This window comes from Miniopterus natalensis, chromosome 13 (assembly GCF_054644295.1).
Source record: "Miniopterus natalensis isolate mMinNat1 chromosome 13, mMinNat1.hap1, whole genome shotgun sequence".
Classification (NCBI taxonomy): domain Eukaryota; kingdom Metazoa; phylum Chordata; class Mammalia; order Chiroptera; family Miniopteridae; genus Miniopterus; species Miniopterus natalensis.
In genome coordinates, this window is record NC_142093.1 from 58,223,759 (window position 1) to 58,245,850 (window position 22,092).

Sequence of the window (22,092 nt, forward strand, 5' to 3'; positions counted from 1 at the left end):
GCTGCAGGCAGAGCTGAGGTCAGGACCTGTGTCTGTGTGACATCAAACCTGTCCACAGCTTAGCCCATCCGCTGACCACCCTTCAGTCTGAGAGACCCCTCCCGCCTCTGGGAGCTGGGGTCTCCAGGAATGACCTAGGGCCCCAGATGCTCATGCATCTTGGTTCTGGAGGGACCTGTGACTCACCTGGGGTGTCGCCTGGTCCCAGGAGATGGGGGTGGAGCTGGAAGGGGTAGTAGTCATGGCTGAGGATGAGCAGGTCTGGGAGCCCAGCTCTGATGGCCGGGGCTTCATGGTGGGGGTAGCCAAGGCCTCCGTGCGGTGAAGGCTGCCTCTGTGCAGGGCCACTGGCTTCGGTATTAGGTCCCTGGGGCCTGGGGCAGAGAAAGACAGTGAGAAATGGGGTCGCAAGATCCCATGCCAAGGCGGGGCTGTCACCCCGAGTCCTGACAGCAGAGGCAGCAGGGCGCACGAACCGCAGGGAGAACAGCTGGGCTGCGCCTCGTGGGCTGTGGTCTGCACAGGAGGCTCAGGCTGCAGGCCTGTGCTGGGGTCCCCGGGAGGCCGGCCTCGGCTCCAAGGATAGATCCCACTGTGAGCCCCAAGCAGCTGGGAGAAAATAAAGGACAAACTCAAGAGGCTCAACAAAACATTGAAAAATCCAACACATTAACCATTGGGCACACCTGCTGTATACCTGTGTGTCACTCGAATCCCTGGATTAAAAGGACCTTGACAGGTAGGTGTCTGCTCAGGACCACGGTCAAGGACCTCAAGGCCCAGAATGTGCACCCTGCCAATAGGCATCCGTTACGATCTGAGAGAGGACTTTGTTGCCACCCAGTAACTTGTCTGAGGCGTCTCCATCTGTGCATGGTGAGACCGATGTCTCCATCTCTGCATGGTGACACCGCCTGCAAAAATGACATTTACCTTGTAGTTGTGCTTTTCTGCCGTCTCTGAATTTCCTACTGTGAACACATACTCTCCTCAAAGTTAAATAAAACCCTATTTTAAAAAAAACATTGAGGGATAAACAAAAAGATCTTCAGTACCGAATATCAGGAAAGGGGACGGGCTCTCCAAGTACAAGTCATAAGTTTCTGCAGGTGGAGTTCCTGGGAGCATCAGGACAGCGCTGTCTGCACAGTGCCCTGTTCCACTCAGCCCATGGCCTGCGGACCCAGAGCCACGCCAAGGTCAGGTTCCTGCCCCTCCCCACCCTCTCCCAGGGACCTGTCCCCGCCCCTCAGCCACTCAGTGTCTGGACTCACTGGGAAGTCTCAAGCACCCAAGTCTCACAACTTGAAATCAGGGGAAAGTTTGGATTTTGAAAGATAACCTTGGTGGGAAGCAAGGCAAGTCTGGTGGAGCGAGTCAGACAGGCGTCCACTGGGTGAAGGTGACACGAGGAGCAGAGGAGAGGCGGAGATGGGCAGAGGCAGCGATGGCAGAGAAACCGCGCACTTCCCACAGCTGCTGGGAGACAGGCGGACAGACAGGTGGACGGAGGACAGGACGCAGGAGCCCAGGAGTCAGAGCAGGTACGTGAGGCCAAGTCAGCGCCACTCGACTGACTTCAACATGGTGTAAGTCATAAAATAAATTTAAGTGGCAGCGAAGAATCGATTGGAGGGAAAATATGTGAGTAATCACAGAGGTGATACAGACATGCCAGAAATTGCGAGATGGCACAAGGATGGTGACAGGAAACACTGCAGGAGCTAGTGGCCCCTGTGGACCGTGTCCCGGCCCTGACGGTGACCACGTGCTGATGCTCTGTCTGTCCACTGCAGCTCTAACACCTGCATCCAAGATGTCAGGGGACCTCAACAGGGTCATACAGTCTCACTCCGGGCTGATCAGTTCTGCATTGCACACGGCCGGGCAGGACATACAAGCCTGCCGGTGGGAGAGAGGGTCAGCGCCTGGCCAGGGGAGTGACTGAGCATGGACATCCCGGCCCGAGGACCTGTGGGTGATGTCCCGAGGCTCCCCTAGCATTGTGCTGCGCTGGAGCACGATCCAGAGGGTGACAGCTCATCTTCTTTGAAATCGGAGTCCACACTGGCTGCTCTCAGCTTGGCTGGGAATTGGGATCAGGAGGAGGGGTCCACTGTGTGTCATCTGGCCTTTAGGTACTGATTTGTCGGTTTTTTTGAATTTCAGAAATGAAGGAGGGGACATGAGAAGACACTGGTAGAGGGAAATATTGGAAATCTCCAGTGTCTGAGGAAGGGAGAGGCTATTAAGAGGAGGCTGGTAGGACAGAAGCCGACCAGAACCGCAGGCGTCTAGAGAAAGCCGGGCGGGCCGCTGGAGGCTTGTCTTTGTCCTTGGGTTTGCCTCTCAGAAAGGGACTCTTTCTGCGCCTTGTTCCTACATTGTCATCCCCTGGATAAGCCAAGAGAGGAAGGAAAAAACACACAAAACGGCAAATAAATGAAATGAATAACAGCAAATGCCACTACATTAGCTAAGTGTGCAGGGAAATCGGAATCCCGTCCAGCCCAAGGGAGAAGGAAACGCCACCCAGGGCAGAGCCAGGGCCAGGGCCCGGGGCCACTGCTGCCCGGGCTCCGTTTAGTGAGTTCACCGGCGTCCCGGAGCCTGTGCTTCACTGAGCAGCGAGGGGAACTCCATGTTCCCCAAGGAGCCGACCCGTTAGGCTATTTCCAGTCCCAATGTGCTGAATTACTGAATGAGAACGCATATAAATTTAGGACCTGACTTTTCCTTCTCATTTGTTTTAATGACAGGCTCCCTGACAATTCAGCTCACACACAACTGGCTCCTGCTCCTGGTACAGACCTTGGAACACTTTGTGATATGTTCCTGGCCTGCTGCAATGAGAGAGTCCACCTGAACCTTTCTCTAAGAATTCTTTTTTTTTTTTTTTAATCCTTACCTGAGGAAATTTTGTTCTATTGATTTCTAGAGAGAGTGGAAGGGAAGGAGGATAAGAGGGGAAGGGAGGGGAGGGGAGGGGAGGGGAGGGGAGGGGAGGGGAGGGGAGGGGAGGGGAGGGGAGGGGAGGGGAGGGGAGGGGAGGGGAGGGGAGGGGAGGAACATCAATGTGAGAGAGACACATCAATTGGGTGCTTCCGGCAAGCACCTTGCCCAGGGACGGAAAACCTGCAATGGTGCATGTGAACTTGACTGGGAATTGAACCCACGATCTTTTGGTCCAAGGGCCCGCACTCTAACCACTGAGCCAAACCTGCCAGAGCCACTAATAATTCTTGTACATTTAAGATAACCTCTCATGGCAAGATGAATTTGAAAATGATGAAAATACCTCCTTCTGATACCAAAACACCCTCAACATTTAGACCCCTACGCATCCTCTAATCCAAACCTACACTTTATGACCTTTAAATCAGTCTTATCAGAGCAGACACTTGGTCTAACTTCCTGAACCTGGTCTCACTTTCTGAACATGCCCAATACATTCAGATAACTGATTTATCCCATTTCTGATTTAGGATTAAAGTCCATGGTGGAACCTCTTGTTTCTTTCTCCACAGCACCCGTGGTGGCCACAGCTCACACCACAGGATAAGGGACAGACTTCAATGCTGATGCCCAGGTCTGTTCAGCATCTTCAGGGACCAAAGCAGCTTTAGCTGCAGGCACTGCCCACAGTGGTTAAGAGTTCAGGCTCCGTAATCTGTCAGACCCATGTTCGGACCCCGGCTCCAGCACATATTCTCTGGGCAAGTGCTTAACCTTGTCAAGAAGGGGACAGTAAGCGTGCCTGCCTCACAGGGCAGTTAGGACTGGAAAATAGATACAGCGCATAAACAAGCTAAAGGGGTGCTGAGCCCAGAGAAAACACCCATTCCATGGCTGCCGTTACTAATATTTACCACTAACCTGCTCACTCATGGATCCAAACAACAGTTTGGCTCAGTCAAGCATTTTTTTCTCTGAAAGTTTTGCTAGCTCAACTAGGCTGCTTTAGTTCACTAGCTCACCTTAGACAATACACAAGTTGAGGCGATAAACATAAAAAAAATTAAGTAGCCAGCATGAAAACCTGAGGCCACAGAACCAGTCTAGATAAAACTAATGCTAGTAAGCTTCAACCTGCAGTGACTGTTTTAACCAGTTCATCTCCTGTAAAGACCAGGAATGCAAGCATTAGTCCCCAAACTGTGTGTTTGTGTGCATGCTTCACTTTTGCATTTTGAGTGACACACCAGGACTTGAAGTGGTGACTGTCATCTAGCAAGGCATGTGCACATGTCACACTCAAGGGGCGGCCTTTGGGCTGCAACGTCGGCCCCTGAAAGTGCACTAGTCTGAGGCATGGGCCTGGTCTTCAGGAAGTCCTAGTGTCCTTCATAACATTTAAATTTCTCAGGGTGCACGTTTGGCAGGTTTATAGGTAAATTATCTATAAAATGATATTTAAAAGCAAATTTCAAAATTAAACCATGTTTAAGGCAATGGCTTTGTTTAATCGATGGTAAGATGCACATTGTTTCCCTAAGCCTTAGCCTCTCTGAAATCAGGACTTAGCTTCGAACATGTCCTGCAGTCACCGTCGGCAAGGTGGCAATTCTGACAAAACAGTCGCTGCCACGACCAACTTATTTTCTTCTCATGTGCGCACAATTGCACAGCTTATAACTGACAGCTTCTTAGATCTGGTGAAATACACCCAGCACATTTCAGAACCTCTGGCAGACTCCGGATGACACCCTCAATGACAAGGTGCCTGCACCCCATGGTGTCAGGACCAGAAGACAGATCAGGTGTGAGAAGAAAACCCGACCTGCTCTTCACTGTGACGACAAGGTCAGAGCCACACACGGCCTTGCTGAAGACCTTGCGTATGTCCATTACGTGTTAAATGCATTGGGATCTCCCTTCAGAAACGCTTATTCTAGGCCTGGCAGACACGAGGAAACCCAAAAACACACACTATGGAGCCTGTCTCTGCGGTAACTTGTGGGCACCAGCTCTGGGTACTCACGTCCCTACCACAGTGCACACCGTGCATGAGGCTTCTCATGCTAAAGTGACTACCTTGCTCTGGGACCGAACTGCCACAACACTGTGGTGGGTTTGTGTTTCCTACTTGGTTGTTAACATACCTAAGGAGCCAGATGTGCCTGCATGGAGCACACCCCCTTCAGGCTCCTATGCACACGTTTGCACCTCCAGCACGCTATCCCATTGGTTCTACCCTGCCCAGGAGGGAGGCCTGGCACCCCCCCTTCACTTCACCTGCAGCCGGGTCAGGCCCTCCTACCTTTTCTTGCGGGCCCGCTGGGGGGGTCTTGCTCTTCTGCCCAGTGTGAGCACGATGGGGTGGCCTCGAGGGGCTCCTGCGGACACGCAGCACTGTCTGGGGGGGACTTTGGTCCTTCTCTGGAACGCTTTTTCTTTGGCTTGATGAACTTGACAAAAGCTTTGGCTTTTGTCCAGCGGGTTTTCCTAGTTAGATGTAGATTTTTAGGTCACAGCCAACCCTGGCCACCCCTCCAATGGTCACTGGGTGCCCTACAGCGAGCTGGGATTTCCATCACCCGCCTGGGAAGTTGGCTGTTAATTAGGGGTTCAGAATGAGGGCCCTCTTTGCCATCACCACAATGATCGTATCTGGGGCTCAGAGGTAGAACCTAATTTGCCGTTAATGAGCACAGACCCAGGATGGGGAGAAGCGTTCATCGTGGCAGAAACCCACGCTAGCCTCTCGGGAGACAGAACCTCAAACACAGCCCCCAGCTCTTGGCTGCCTGTGCCGAGTACAGGACGTGGTTCTGCGCTAATCTAACCCATGTTTGCTCCAAGTTCCCAGCAAAATGCCACTTTCAGGAAGAGCCAGGGACCTTCTCGTTTGCTGCCACGGTTAATAATAAGTGAAATAGGCTGGGATACTCTGCCCATTCCCGGCACTGAGGAATCTGGGTGGGGGAAGAGGCAGGGCAGATTGGGCCGTTTGAATTGAAAACTGTGCCCCTTGCCCATCCAGCGTGGCTCAGTGCTTAGAGAGTCAGCCTGTGCGCCAATGGGTAGTGGGTTCAATTCCCAGTCAAGGGCATGTACCTGGGTTGCAGGTTCAATACCGGGCCCTAGTCAGGGTGCATGGGGAGCAACCAATGGATGTGTCTTTCTCACATCGATGTTTCTCTCCCTCTCTCTCTCCTTCTCACTCTGCCTCCCTCCTTCCCTCCCTTCCACTCTCTCTAAATATCAATGAAAAAAAATCCTCGGGTGAGGATTAAAAATAAATAAAATAAATAAAAACAGTGAATTTAAGGGTAATACATTGCAGCTGACTGGAAATGGAGGTCCTCTGACCTAACAGAACAACCCCATCTGGGTTTGAATCCTGGCTCTGCATGAAACAGCACTGTGTGCACACAAATCACTCTATTTCCTCATCGGTGCCTCGATTCCTGTCAACAGAGGGGTCAGGCAGAGGCTCTGAAATTCTGTGGTTCTGTGACTTCCACAGAGAGGCCTTGCAGGACTCGCAGGGATCGGACTTCAAAGTTGGGCTGGGGCAGAACCGTCTGAAGGACCAGCTCCCGGGGCTCAGGCCCGGGACCAGGGGAAGCCCTGCTGGACAGGGACCGAGCCAGCCCACAACCAGCCTACTGTTCTCTGGAGAAAGGAAGTGTTTGTGGATATCCCTGGGGTCCCATGAATCCAGAAGAATTTAGGTTCAAGGCCAGGAGGTTCCTGTGCCTGAAGATCATGTGTGCTGGTTCAGGTGTCTGACCCAAGCTTCCTTCCCAAAACAGAAACATGGTTTTCTATGTCCTGAAATCTTGAGACAAAACCTGACACTCCTGCTTTAATGGCTCTAAAACCAGAGACCCCTTTCCCCCTTACACAGGCTCATGGCCAGCTGGCATTTGCCATACCCCGTAGGATAGCCATGAGTATGGAGGGTGGAACTGAAAGAAACCCTAAATCCTGTCTGTGCTGGAAGGGACCTGCACACAGGTGACCTGTCATACAGTGGAAGACACGGGCCCATCCACTGGCCACCGCTCCAGGTGGCTACAGCGTCCCCTCCTCGTGAGAGAGCAAGCCCTCTCTTCTGTTTAAGTCACTGGAACTTAAGTCAACTCACTGCTTTGGAGCCGGATCAGAGAACTGATGCGGAGCCATGAATTTATCTTCTATGTTTTCCTTTTGTCTCTCTAAGGCATCTATTTCGTCTCTGTAAATAGAGGTCAAAGAAAAAACAATCTGGCTTTTAAAATAAAACACATGAATTGACCCATCAGTCCAGCCTGGGACCTGGCCCAGAAGAGCCCGTAGTTTTCTGGGGTTCAGGCATCATGGTGCGCATGACCATCACGGTCGCAGAGGTGGGGATGTGTGAATGGAAGCATCAGACATGGTCCAGGAACCCTGACACCTGGAGGAGACCTGCTGGAGCACCTAGGACCAGGCTGTATGTCATCTTAGGAGAGCAAACCCCGGATCACCTGAAACTTCAAGCTTGGAAACCCCGAGGACTCTCAGGCCAAGTCAATTCAGGAAATTATGCACTCAGGGGCAGATACAGGGCTAAGCTGGCATTTGCAGGTGCAGACTTGCAAGACCTTCCATGGTGGGGAGGGGTCTGCCCTCAGTCAGTTAGATGGGCATCAAGGTTACAAAAGTCAGCTTAGCAAAGTCAGACCTCTGACCTCGACCCATTCCAATGTTGGTTTCTGATAACACTCCCACGGAAGCAAACTCAGAGCCTCTCTGGGGCCAGACAGAGGAGGAGAGGAGCAAAGCGGGCCTGGAAGGACCAGGCAGAGTGGCTGGGCTGCCCTGGCTGAGCGCTCAGTGCTGCGTGGGACTGAACTCAGCCCCTGCAAAGGAGCGCTGCTCCCGAGGAGGTGGAACTTCTGGTCATTTTCCCAAAGGATCCAGAAACCCAGGGTGTGAAGCAAAATCTCTTAATATCTAAATGCTGGAAATCAGTTCACATTTTCAAAAACACAGAAAGGACAAAAGAGGGCACCCTGCTCATGAGGAGAGGGCACCTGGCCTTCCTGAGGCAGATGGCCTGCTTTTGTTCTACCCTGTCCCCAAGTGGAGCACGTGGTGATATCCATACAATGCATCCCAGGGGGCTGCTGGCTCCTGTCCTACTCCTGCCTCTTGCAGCTGGTGTGGCCTTGGCAGCTCAGACCCCTGGTTTCCTCGCCTGAAAATGAGTCCTCTGGACCAAGGCAGCTGCTCAGGCTGCTCCGGTCATGAAGCTGCCACAGTCCTGCCTAAACCAAAGGCGTTCCCAGGAGTTCACTGTGGGTGAGCACCCTTGAAAGGTGGTAGCTCGCAAACCACAGGGCCCCTGACCATCGACCCTGCTCTGCTCCCAGCGCCCTTGGCTCCACATCTGCTATTCTCGTCTGTGTTATTCTGCTCCCACAGCCATGCTGCTTGGCCTTATGCTAGAGCGTTTTCCTGTCTGGGTTTGACGGCCTGCCCCCTGCCCCTCTGCCAGCTGCACAAACTCATGGAGGGCAGACACCGCAGCCCTCCCAGGGCTGGGAAACAGTCTGCTCAGAGAGGGCTCAGGAAGCCCTGGCCTCCTGCAGATACCCTCTAATGCAAAACCGTCGCCAGATCATCCCCTTGGGTACCAGGTTCCCTCATGAGTGCCCCCCCACTGGCTAGCCTTCCCCCATCCATGTCAGCAGCAGCACCCAACTCCCACCACCACACTTCCTTCTACGCCCCCATGGAGCCCCTCAACACATGTCAGGTGTGTATGTAGCTCTGCTCACATCCCATCTCCCATTCTGGTTCCTGGCGACCAGGTAATTGGTCCTGTGCACCTTGTAGGGCCTCCGGCAAACCCAGGACCCTGTAGATATTGGCAGAGGGAGGACAGTCACAGCGCACCACAACCCATTGCCCAGCCCATGAAGAAAAAGCGGACATAGGAAGGGCTCAGCCTTCGACCTGAATTCCTTCCCTGGGGGCCTCTCTTTGCTGCTGTCCTATTTTTTAAAGTGAACTTCATTCCAAAAGCAGATCACGAAGCGTCTGGCAGAGGGCAGTGTCTTTGAAAAGCAAAGGCCAATCACCCCACTTGCAGAAACCTAGGACCATCCCAGGGAAAACGAGAGGAGGATGCCGTGGTAGGATGGTCTGTCCCCTCACCCTTGGGATGTGATGCGCCCCAGGGGTTCTCTGCCCTGAATGTCAGGGTCTAGGCTGGAGCTGGAAACCAGGACTCCTCTGTGGACAGGTCCCAGCCCGCCCACACCCCTTACATGTTCTGCTGCTCCTCATGGTACTGAAGTTGATTATCCAACTTCTGCTCCAGAAGCCTCAGGTTCTGGTCCATCATCTGGATCTTTTCCGAGAGGTAGTGATTTTCTTCCTCCAAGTCCCCCTTGAGATCAAACAGCATCTAAAACACAGATCGACAATGTCTCAAACGCCATGCTCCCCATGACTCATGCTGGGAATCTACTTCCAAAGAGGAAGAGAGCCACGTGCACAAAGATGGCCATTTCGGTATTTTCTACGCCAGTCAGAATGACTAATGCGGTCAATGATCTGGGGACGGCCAAGCCTTCTGTCACTGCACCATCCAATCAGGCAGCCGCTGGCAACGCGTGGAGGCCGAGCTCTCAAAATGCAGCCAGTCTGAGCTGAGATGTGCCATTAGGCAAAATATACAACAGATTCTGAGGACTTAACAATTTTAAAAAATAATGTTACATATCTCATCAATATGCTGGTGGCTGGTGTGGTCCACTTGGATGAGGACTGTCCCACGCGCCAAGAGGTCTCAGTTTGATTCCCAAGTCAGGGCACACGCCTGCATTGCAGGCTGGATCCCCAGTAGGGGGACGTGCAGAACTGAGTGAGAGGACCCGGGTCAGCACTGAGCAAAGTGCTCAGCTGGAAGACAGACATGAAGCAGTACTGGGCTGTCTCCATGCACTGCCTGACCCTGCAAAGAGCCACGGCCTGATGAAAGGTGTTTCCTAACACATCCCTGCCAGTCATGGAGTTCGTCCCTTCAAATACTCCTGGCTTCCCCTCGGCCTCTGTGTGACATTCACACAGTCTCTGAGCACAGACCCCAATGAGGGCCCATTCCCACCCGGCCGAGACCAAGGCTGTCAGCCCAGGGAATTCAGCCCGGCGTCCCGAGGCCCACCAGCCCTGGGCCTCACCTCGCATTGTTTGCGGGCCTTGGTGAGCGATGTTTCCGTGTCCTGGTGCTGCTCCTTCAGCTCGTGGTACCGGGCCTGCAAGCGGTCCACCTCCAGCTCTGAGCTGTCCAGGGAGGCTTGCAGCTCTGTGCTGTGGGCACGCAGTTCCTCCTGCTCCCTCCTCTGCTCTTCATACTGGGCCTGGCAGCGGTCCACTTCCAGCTTGGAGCTGTCCAGGGAGGCTTGCAGGTCCTTGTTGAGGGCGCTCAGCTCCTCCTGCTCCCTCCTCTGCTCTTCATACTGAGCCTGCCAGCGGTCCACCTCCAGCTTGGAGCTGTCCAGGGAGGCTTGCAACTCCGTGATGTGGGCGCTCAGCTCCTCCTGCTCCCTCCTCTGCTCTTCATACTGAGCCTGCCAGTGGTCCACCTCCAGCTTGGAGCTGTCCAGGGAGGCTTGCAGCTCTGTGCTGTGGGCACGCAGTTTCTCCTGCTCCCTCCTCTGCTCTTCATACTGGGCCTGCCAGCGGTCCACCTCCAGCTTGGAGCTGTCCAGGGAGGCTTGCAGGTCCTTGTTGTGGGTGCTCAGCTCCTCCTGCTCCCTCCTCTGCTCTTCATACTGAGCCTGCCAGCGGTCCACCTCCAGCTTGGAGCTGTCCAGGGAGGCTTGCAGCTCCATGTTATGGGTGCGCAGCTCCTCCTGTTCCTCCTTCAGCTCCTGGTAGTGGGCCTTCCAGTGCTTTGACTCCAGCTGGGAGCTCTCCAGTGAGGTTTGCAGCTCCTTGTTGTGGCTCTGCAGCTCCTCAAGCTCCTTCTTCAGCTGCTGGTGCCGGATATCAACCCTGGGGATGGAGAGACACAGGGCCAAGGGCTGAGGAGCACTCCCAGGCTCCGTCCCAGCTGTACAACCTTACTCAAAACCACAACCTCTCTGGGCCTCAGTTTTTCTCATGTGTAAATGAAGGTTGAACAAAATCAGCAATTTTCAAACTGTCTGTTGGGGTTCTATAAGGCTGTCCCTGGTGTCCCACTGTTGGCTTGGGGGACAGGACAGGCAGGCTCGGACACCACTTCAACAGAGCGTCACTATTAGCACTCTTTATACTTAAGGCGTTGGCATCCCTGCCTACATGGATAAAGGGTTCTTTTATTAAAACACTTTTAAAAAACACTGAGCCAGAACAATTTTGCTCTAAAACTCTATGCCTATGCCCAGCTCTTCTCCCCAATTCGAAGTCCCTTTCTAATTTCAACTCCTGAGATAAATGAAAGATGAGATTCTGGGTACTATGTAAACCCAGTGAAATTATGGTCATCATCATAATTACCCCACTGGGTTTCCTGGGGGAAGATTTATACCAGAAACTCCAATTACCAGAGGCTCATGGACTCAGTTTGAACACAGATGTGTCCAGTTTGGCCTACACAGTTGTTTTTAATTAATTGGTTTATTAAGATTTAAAAATTTTTAAGTTTCACATCAACATTCAGATGTCTAGCTTCTTGGGGGAAAAAAAGCATAAACAAAAGCCCTTGGCCAGCCTCCCATTTGATGCCTTCATATGGTGTGTGCTCTCCACGAGGGTCTGGACTGTCGCTGACACTTCTCCCCCATGTCCTGGACCTGCCTGGCCACCAGAGGCACCTGAGTTTGCAGCCCTTCAGGACATTCTAAAACAAGGCTGTGGGGAGGAAGGCTTCCTACAGTCATGACTCTGGATTGAGACAGGACCTGGACTCGAAACCTGACTGTATCAACTAGGAGCACTGACCTTGAACAAGTGACTTAATCTCACTGAGCTGTTTCTTCACCTGTTCAAGAGCTCAGTCAATTCCCATGATTCCCAGTATAATGTTCTTTCATCACCGTGAACACAGAATCAGTGTCCACTGAACTTGTTCCCCATGTCCCTGTAAGTCTCAGGGCACACTTGTGTCAACTGAACAAGACATAAAGATGCCTGTGTAACATACTTACAGCAACAGCACTGTGACTCCTGCCTGCATGAGCCTTATCTACCACTCGTGTCCTCCCTGTGAGGCCCGGTGCAGCACTGCACATGGGAGCAACTAGGCAGCACTCAGCACTCCATTTGGGGGCCATTTCAAACAGCAAAATTGCCACCCAAAAGCACAAAATGAGAAAATCATGGCACTAACTGGGCCATGAGCAGGACGCTCATTTGCAGTGTGAGCGCTGGCACAAGGCAGGAGTCAAAGGCCTTGTCGGCCTCAGCTGCAAATGTGCGCATCAGTCAACACCAGTGTCCTGCACTCTGGGCACATCCATGAAAGGCCACAGGTGCCAGTCTGGGGGTTACAAGGACATTTCAGCCAGTAGGTGATTCATACACAGGGATTTCGTGAATGAGGACTGGCTCTCCCTCTCTCCCTCACGGGCCCGATCGCTGGAGTTAGAGGCTGAGGGTGCCCGGGCCCGATGCCATCATCATCATCACCAGTGTGGGAGGTGAGGCTGTCCAAGAACAGACAGGGCACCATCCCAGGTGTCCCTAGTCCTTCCATCCCAGCCACCAGCTGGCGTCCCCTTTTACCTTCTTACCATCCAGCAGTTGACAGGGTTGGTAAAAATATACCATCACCAGAGGACTTTCTGGAGCTTTGCTCAGCGGGTGCTGAGTGAGTTGGTCTGAATGAAACCGTGGCAGACGCTGCTGCGTGGGGCGGGGCAGTTACCTGTCCAGCTCTTCCCGCAGCCTCCGGTTCTCGTCTGTGACGTTGTCGTTGACCCTCTGCTCCAGCTGCAGAGCCTCCCGCTCAGCGCTCAGCAGCTTCTCCAGCTGCCCCAGCGCCGCCCCATGTCTCACCATGTCTTGATGCCTGTGGAGGGAACACACCCACTAGGAACAGACACCCCAGAAGACTGCAGAGCCTCCCAAAAGCAGCTTCTCTCTGCAGCGCTGAGGGGGATGCGGATGGGCTGGGAGTGGGCCTGGGCAGCTGAGAAATGGGAGAATGGCAGTTGGGACAGCCTGGGGCCAGCTCTGGGGGATCTCCTCCAGCTGCGGAGCTGAGCTCTCCTCCTCCCACCTGAGGTGTCTCCATGGTCCCTTCTAGTCCCTGTCACAGCAGCCTCCCTCTGCTAGTCTGCTGAGAACACCACGACTGACCAGAGGCTTGCCTGGTGGGGCCCAAGCAGCTGCCAGGGGCGAGTTGCACATACACATGCACACACACAGACACATCCTGCTCCTCAAGGCACTGCCAATCCAGCCCTTAACCTCCCCCATAACTTCCCTCTCAGTTTGGGGCTTTTATTTTCTTCCTGCCTCAATCTTCATTACAGAACAGTGTCTCTGGAGGGCAGTAGAGCACAAGAGGGAGGCCCTGACCAGCCCTTGGCCAATCCTCTAGTGTCCAGGGACAGCCTGACCCTCCTGCCCGCTGGAACCTCTCATGTCCAGGGAACCTCTTGTGTCCAGGGATGGCTCAGGAAGCTCTCCCCCAGGCTGACCTTCCTGCCTGCTGGAACCTTCCAAGTCCAGGGATGGCTTGGGAGCTCCCCACTTCCAAGGTGCTGACTGAGTCATGTGCAGCCCTCCACCCACCCCCTATCAGCTGTCCTTGTACCATCTGCCTGGAGCCAACACTTGTGGAGACTCAAACTCGGAAACCAGCTCAGGCGGCTGTTTCAAGACAAATGTGCATATGGCCTTTAGCCACGGGCAGAGGCTGCCCCGAGTGGGAGGTGAAAAGTGGGGGTGGGCTCTGCCTGGCTTGCAGGGTGGTGATCTTTCTCATCCAGGCTAACGATTCTGGAAAAACTCATCCCCATTTGACAAAGAGGGCCATGGACCATTAGGGTCCCGACTCCTGCCTCCCAGTTGTGTCTTGGACAAGCACACTGGTCAAGCATATTCCAACCATTAGTAATTGCCCTGCTGCAGGGAAGACACTGAGTGAGTCTTGCTCCCATTGAATCCCTAGTACGGGGTCTGACATCAGCCAGCGTGTGCTGGGGAACGAATGAGTGTCCGTGTTGTGTCAAATGGAATGAATGCAGAGCCATCATCCTTGTCTTCCAGGCACCTGCACCACAAACCTGTAGCCCGGCTGCAGACATACCAAGGGTTCTCTAGCTATCTTTCCAACCAGCGAAACCTGCAGAGTAGCACAGTAGGTCTGCATGTTTTATGGAGCAAGAAGCTACAGGAAAAACAGCAATGAACTCCTCCTTCAGAGCCAGTCAGATTCCACCTGCACAAACCGTCCCGGTCTGAACAGACATTAGGAACACATCATGACACTTACAAATATAACATTAGGTACATCATGACACTGTTATAAATATAACAGGACATTAGGTATATCATGACACTGTTATAAATATGACAGGACATTAAGGATGAGGCCTGTAAGCACCTGGTGAGGGGTGGGCACCACACCAGTTTCCCATCATTAGTCAGCTGGGTGCATTCCCGCCACATCTAGACACAGGACCCACATCCAGTAGATGCTCACTAAGCATCACGTGAACACAGTATGGGTGCGGGAGGAGGAGGAGATGGAGATGCCAAGAGGCTCATGACGCTCATTTTGGCTGGAAGGAGCAGGCCTAATAGGAGCAGACATGCCAGCACCCCTGAAGGATGGAGACCTGGGTGGAAAAGGGGGTGGAAGGTCCCAAAGAGAGTCAACAGGAAGTGCTAGGTAAGTGAATACATGAGTGTCATCACCCCCAGGCTCACGACATCATCAGATGCCCTCACCAGGCTTGGCTGGCTTTGCGGCCTCCCTGGATCCCTGCGAGGGAAACTCCTGCCCTTCAGCTGCTCCCACTAAAGACCCAGCATCTGCTTCGCGTCTTGTGAGGCAGAGTCACAGGAAACACCGTCAGCAGGGACGTCTCACAAGCACAATGTGTGGACGACAGCTCCTTCCTGCACTGCTCCAGGTGTCTGAGGGGATCCCCCGTCTCCCGCCTTTGAGTCCCATGCACATCCACCTCTCCCAGGCTCTGGGTCCTGCTGCACCTTCCCGGGGCCTGGCGCAATCAGGATCTGCCTGGCAGGAGCTCGGGTCATGTTGGCGGACTGCATGCACACAAAGCCCCCATTTGTCAGGAGCACAAAGTTAAGATTTATGCATTTCAACACACATCAGTTTTACCCCAAAGAAAAGGTGCATGGAGGTAGAGAGGAGGTCACAATGAACCGAGAAAGGCAGTGTTGACAAGGACTGAAGCTGGTGATGGCACACAGCGCTTTCACTGCACTATTCTGTGTATTCCTATCTATTCAAAAGTTTTCAAAATTAAAAGTTAAAAAAAAAAAAAAAGCCCAGACTTTGAGACTTTGACAGGGAAGAACAGGCCCGGGAATCTAGGGAAGCACATCACTGCAGACAGGCAGCTCGGTGAACATCCCCCGATATTCTTGGTTTGGAGACAAAAGGAAGAGGGAGTAGGAATCCTCAGGGGAGCAGGGCCCCCAAAGCTGACACGTGGTTTCCCTGAGCTGGGAGTAGTGTGCACACCCTTCCCCCTGGGGACCCTCCTGCCCCTGTCTCCAGCTGCACAAAAGCCACACCGCTGAAGGTGAAGCTCAATGTACTTCTATTCACTGTGAAGCAGCAGGTCCAGAGGAAACTCGAGGGGCCAGAGCGAAGGGGGGACAGGAGCCCAGGGGAGCCCGCCAGTCTGCCTGCCAGCAGCCGGCACGCACCTATCCTTTTGAGACTTGTGCACCAGCTCCAGGGTGCGATGCAGCAGCGTCTTCTGGCGGCTATGCTCGTCCTTGAGGGCCTCGTACTCCCCTGACAGGTGCTCGTGGAGCGAGCCCAGGCACGTGTGCTCCTGCAGCAGGGCCTCATAAGCTGCTGCCAGCTGCGCCTCCTCCTCGGGCCTCCCCAGCTGCTTGGTGGCGAGCTGCTGGGCCTCCGGGCCCTGCTGCAGGGCCTGGCTTTCTGCCTCCAGCTCCCCGAGCTCCTGCTCCTGGGCCTGTGACTTCTGGCTGCTGCTCTCCAGGGTCTGCTGCAGCCTCTGGTTCTCCAGTATCAGGTCCTGGTTCTCACACTCCAGGGCGTCGGTGGCTGTCTTCAGAGAGGAGACCTCCCTGGCCAGCTTCTCCTTCTCCTTCTCCAGCTCCGCCACCTGCTCCACCTGCTCGGTCATCTGCTCCAGGTCCCGGTACAGCTGCTGCTTCACCAACTGCAGCTTGTTGAGGCTGGTGCTGGTCTCTGCCACCGTCTGGTGGAGGTCTCTGCTCCCCTTCTTGATGTCCGTCATGCAGGCCTCACTGGTGACCTGGGACCTCTGCCGCAGAGACCGGACCAGTTCGTTGAGACAAACCCTTATTTGAGCAAGATCATCAATCTGCACGAAAACACAATGAAAAAGACACAGGCAGCTGTGTGAACATATTTCAGGGGTTTGGGTCCAAACTAGGGGACTAAAGTGTAGGCCTGGAAAGACCACGCCACCGTGGCCCCGACAGAAGTTCTAACATTTCCCAGAGGCCTGATATGGACACAAGGTGAAGGGCACGGAGATCCCCACTGAGACAGTTCAAAGTCAAGCACATGCACAACAGCCAGGCTGGTTTAGAAACATAAACTACATCTCCTCCTACTTAACACAGTGAAAGTGATGTCCCTGGGTTCTTTCTATCCTGGTCGGCAGGGGCCCGAGGAGCTGGCCCACCCCTGTGGCCTCTCCTTAAGACCTCTCCCCACAGACATTGCATGTGACCTTCTCTCTGCCTTGAACACACACCGCCCTCCAAGCTCTGGCCTTCAGCAGCACGGGCTCCTCTTCACCCTCCAGGGCTCAGTGTGTGTCAGCTCGTAAGAAAAGCCCTGCACCACTATTCTAAATGTCCTGTACCTCGCAAGGCACTCCCAGGACTCTCGCACATTCCCTTAATAGCACACATCTGAAGTTACCTGGCTTGTCACCTGTCATTCTGACTTCTAAACTGTAAGCCAGATCAGGGTGGGGATTGCGCCTGCCCTGGGATGATACACAGCACCTTGTCAGCACCCTCTTCAGCACCATGAGAGAGGCTGAAACTCAAGTGCTTGATCCTGAGCCTCCCTTGCAGCTAGGGCTAGTCATGTGTTGGGTCTGGCCAATGAGATGTTGATAGAGAGTCCTGGGGAGACCTTCCCTCTGTACCTTCACCCCCTACCTTCTTCCTGCCCATTTTTGGGGGAGGTACAATAGTCTCTGCCAAGACCAGCAGAGCACAGAGAGACAAGCCTGGCTCCTGGTGGCCTCACTGAGATGCTGTCCCACCACTGGACTGCCTACCCTGGGACTTCTTGTGGTGGGAGGCAAATTAGCCCTGGAGGTTTGCCAGGGTGATCAGTGTGACACTGGGCATTTGGAGAAAGTTCATTCTTTGTCCTGTGGGGCTGACCCATAAGCTGCAGGACACTTAGCAGCATCCCTGGCCTCTACCCAGCATAGCCAGGAGCACCTCCTCCCTCCTCCAAGTCATGACTATCAAAAGGAAGATGGCCAGTGTCCCTGGGAAGCAACATCTGCCCCCAGCACCCTGCTGTGGCTGAGAATTGCTGTCTGAGCTGCAGCTGAGTGAGGAAACCAGAGCCCTGTGGGTCACTGATAAATTACCAGGCCATGACAATGGTCCTGGACTCTTCCTCTGGCAGGCAGGGCCTCCAGGGGAGTTGTCTGCTCTGGAGGACCTACCTGTCTGGCCTTGTCAGACTTTAGGATCTCCATGTTGCTGTGCAATCGTTCTCTATCTTCCATCAGCTCCTCGCTGAGGGTCTCCAAATCCTGGCTGCTCTGCTTTTCTCTCTGCAGCTCCATCTGCAGCTCTTCAATCTGCAGAGCCAAAGACCAAGCCCACTGAAGAGTTAGTTTTATGAAGTGAACTGTAATTTAAAGAAATCCCAGTGCTGTCAGCCCCACAGATGCTTTAACAGGCCTTTTCTCAAGGAAAGACCTTCTTCCTGACATTGGGGAGGTCCAACAGCCACTGCCAAGGCCCGAAGAGCAGGGAGAAACAAGCTGGCTCCTGATGGCATCACTGGGCCACCTCCCCACATCAGGCCTTGTTCTGCAGTGACCTTCCCATACCCTTGACCACTTCTTCTCAGCCCACAGATTGCACCTTCAGCTCATGGTAGAGGAAAAGTTCTTGGCCTCCATTGGTCAGCTTCCCTCCCAGCTCACCACTCCTCACTCTCTCTGCTTCCATCTTAGGTCCTGTCTACTAATATCCTTGGAGCCAGGTCACCTGTCCTGGGGCCAGCAGCCACACCCACTGGATATCCTGGAGGTACTCCACCTGGTTGGGGATATTCCTATTCACCCAGCTTCTCGGAGTGGTCCTCTGCCATGTCTCTCCTTCCTCTCACCCTCCAAGTAAATGTGTCCCCAAGGCCTGTCCTCTTTCTACATGTGGCTCCCCCCTCCACAGCCCACTGCCTGCCACAGGCCACACCACCTTCCATCTTGCCTGGACAATGGCCCAGTCCCCAGCCCTGCAAAAAGTTCTTCTGCTGGGACCCACCAGTGCCCAACCTCCCTGAACAGGAACGGCCAAGATCAGCACTTCTCTCACACTGTGCCTGACACCTCAACAACGTGATGGACACAGACTCAGACTCCGGAGGCCAGGGCGGGACCTGAGGTTCCGCTCCCAGGTGAGGCCCATGCTGCTGTCCTTCCCATTGACACCAAACTCATCACCAGCTGGGAGGTGGGAGAAAGGGTTGCTTCCTGCTACCAATGTGACCACTAGTGGGTTTCCATAACTGACACAGGGCCAGCAAGCAACAGGCATCATCAGGAGCCTCTGTCAGTGTGAAGTGCTCAGCACACAGCTCACAGGCCGCAAGTAGGAGGCAACAGCTGATCCCTTGTGAGAGCCCTGTCCCCTCACCCGTCACCAGAGCTTCTGACATAGTCGATTGGGGCTGGGGCCCAAGAATCTGCATGTTGACTTGTGACCCTGATGCTGCGGGTTTAGGGTGACTGCTCTAAATACTGGATCTCCAAAGTCAAAGATGGTTCTCAAAGCCTTTATTACTCCAGACCTCAGGACACCAATTAAAACCTCTTGGGGTCAGTCTCTCAGACCCCGAGTGGCCCAGTGGGCAGCCAGGACCAGGAGCCTACTCTCTTCGCCTGTCTGGAGTGTGGATGGCACAGGTAGCTTTACAAAGCTCCCAGAAAGATGGCTGTTCTAATGTCAGCTCTGCCCTCTTGTCTGGGGGAGGGCCACCCTGCCTTTCTCTCACAGGTAAAGGTTTCTGTCTCCAGACTCCTCTGGAAACAGCAGCCAGGCTCGCTTCTTCCCCGTGAGTGGGGAGGGCCGGGCACACTGGGGCTCCCATTCATGTCCTCACATCTCCCTGTCAGCATACCAAGCCCCCTGCCTCAACTTGGGGACTCTCTGACGGGGGAGCCTCACCCAGCCAGAGCCAATGGCAACATGCGCTACAACATGCCACGTGTCTGAGTCTTTCTCAGAAGTAAAAATGTCCTTCTGGTCGTTCTTCATCATTGCCCCATTTCCTAGCACAAGGCCTGGACTCAGCAGAGAACCAAGCATCTCCTCAGTGGCAGGGCCCATACCTGAGAGTGGCTCTGAGGAGGAAGGCCCTGGACAATTGTCACCAACCATCATTCAGGGAAGGGTACGGGGTCAGAGAAATCGAGTAATTTGTCCAAGCCCCACAGTGAGGATGTGGCTGAGCTCCATTTACAGTGGTGGGCCAACCCCAGCCCTGCTGTCATTCAGCCGGGGCCTGTGGAGTATGCCCCCAACCCCACCTCGCTCACCCTCCACCCCTTCCCTCCCAGAGAAAGAACGTTGCTCCAGCCTTTGTGTATCTGACTGTTGTTGCTTCTGGTCTGAGATGTGGCTGCCCCACGTCACACCCACACTGCTGGCCAGCCCCCCCTTTCTCTCTGTCTGATCCTTTCTGCCCTGCACTGGAGCCTTTGTTGCTGTCTGTCCCCAAAGGACTCCATTCCCCTGGAGAGCTCACTGGCTGAGATGCGAGTGGCCCCACAGGGTTTCTCGTCCCTCCCAAAGCACCGGACTTGGGCTCATGGGGTGAGGCTGTGGTTCCCAGAACCAGCCTATCAGCCCCTGTGCTGCCCTACTGTTCCCACGACAGGCCCCCAAGGGGCTGCCTCTCTTCCTCTGACAACCAGGGATCCTCGTTGAAGAAATGAACTCTTGGGACATCAATGTGGTTAGATGAGGGAGTGGCACCTTCTGTAAGGTCCACAGAAGTGTCCTGAGTTACAGGGAAGGATGCTAACTTCGGGAACTAAGGTTTAGAGACATTCAGACCAAAGTGAGCCTACAACCTGGGTGCCACGCTGAGTGGTGGGAGACCAGAGCTGGCAGCAGAGGGCCAGGGACTCCAGGCTACAGTGTCCTGGCTGACCCTTTTCCCTCCTTCTTGGACAACTCCCAGAGTGGCCATGCTGTCTAGATTTGTCAGAGGCTGTGCCTTCCCTCTCCCAGGAAGGTCAGTGTTGGGCCATGTCACCTGCGGTACTTAGCTGATGGCCGAGAGGCACCACCCACTCCATGTTAAGGGGGACTAGTCACCTGCCAGGCTCGGGGGAGAAAGCACAGCCAGCCCTGCTGGGTCAGGACATATGCAGCCGGGTCCCAAGCGAGCCAAGCAGGAAGGGAAGCCCGCAGGATGGAAGGAGGAGCCCTCCACAGAGCAACGGCCACCTTCCCAGGGCTCCTGGCACCTGGCACAGGGCAGCTCTGGTCTGGGAACTGTGGCCTTGCCTCTCTACCAGGGACTCTGAGCCAAGACATGGCTCCTGAGGGCTGTGGCAGGACCATATGGTGTCCTACTAGGGAACTGATGCAGAGAGGAAGCATGGGTGGGACCCAAGACATGGGGGGCTAAGGAGTCGTGCCAGGGTGACGGCACCCACCACCAGCCCTGCTTGTGCAGAGGAGGGACTGAAGGAGGAGAAGCACCAGCGGCATCTCTCGGGCCTGCGGGCGCTGGGCCACAGGTCACATCACAGGCCTTCTGCAGCAGACCCGGGAGGACCCGCCGAGTCGGAGGTCTCATCTTTCTAACAAAAAATTCTTATTATTTCAGCCGAGGTTGGTCTGCCATTTAGAGACATTTCCCGCGCCAGGCCCACGTGAGCCTAAGAACCCCACACTGTCCAGTGGCTTTCCCTGTGCGGGCTGCACCGAGGGACATGGCATGAGTCAGGCTTCCTACTGTCCCACAGAGAAAGGACAAACTATTTGCCAGCTACTGTGCTGCAAGGCACACAATGCCTCAAGGGGACAAGGAGACTGAGTCATGGAACCCTGGATGTCCCACGGGAGGCCTGGGCAAACCACTCCACAGGAGGGGCTGCCCTGAGCCTCACCCAGAGATAAAGTGCCAGCAGAGCTGGACCCAGGTCTCCTGCCTGTAGCCCGTGTCCTTCCTGCTGCCGATGCAGCTTCAGCAAATGACACTGGCGGGACTCATGGGTAGGTTGGGGCAGACACCCAGACACCTGAAAGCACCAGTCCCACAAGGTGGTCAACAAGAATTCCCTTGCCCTTCCCTCATCCAGAATGTGGTCAAGCTGTGTGCAGAGCCCACAGTGCCGCCCTGCCATCCCCGGTGTGGCTGTAGGAACTGATCCCCTGACCCAGAGTGGCCAGCACAGGAGGCCATCCTAGCCTCTCCCAGCCCTCCTTGCTGTGGCAATGGGGTCCTCCTGACTGTAGGACCAAGCCTGTTCCCCAGATGTCCGTGTTGCACTGTACTGCTGGGGAGACCCGGGGGCTGTCCAGAAAAGAAATGCAGTTAAGCCACCTCCTCCCTCATCCCACCGATGGGAAGGAGAGTGAGCACGGACCTTGTTCACCCGCAGCAGTGCCCCGAAATGGCCCATCAATGATCCCACACTCAGGTGCGCGTCTCCCATCACTACTCCTATCCAACGCCCACCCGGGGCTCTCCAACAGGGCGCTGCTCTC

At 54.4% G+C, this 22,092-nt stretch overlaps 1 protein-coding gene across 1 annotated transcript in view; it reads right to left on the reverse strand.

Annotated features, from left to right (window-relative positions):
• LOC148091711 (protein Daple-like) overlaps positions 1-22,092 on the reverse strand; it is a 58,256-nt gene that overhangs the window by 8,497 nt on the left and 27,667 nt on the right. Inside the window, 9 exon segments of the mRNA XM_087823775.1 lie at positions 187-374; positions 7,094-7,183; positions 9,243-9,382; positions 10,158-10,365; positions 10,465-10,575; positions 10,804-10,974; positions 12,830-12,973; positions 15,817-16,466; positions 17,805-17,942. Coding sequence (XP_087679901.1) covers positions 187-374; positions 7,094-7,183; positions 9,243-9,382; positions 10,158-10,365; positions 10,465-10,575; positions 10,804-10,974; positions 12,830-12,973; positions 15,817-16,466; positions 17,805-17,942 — 1,840 coding nt within the window.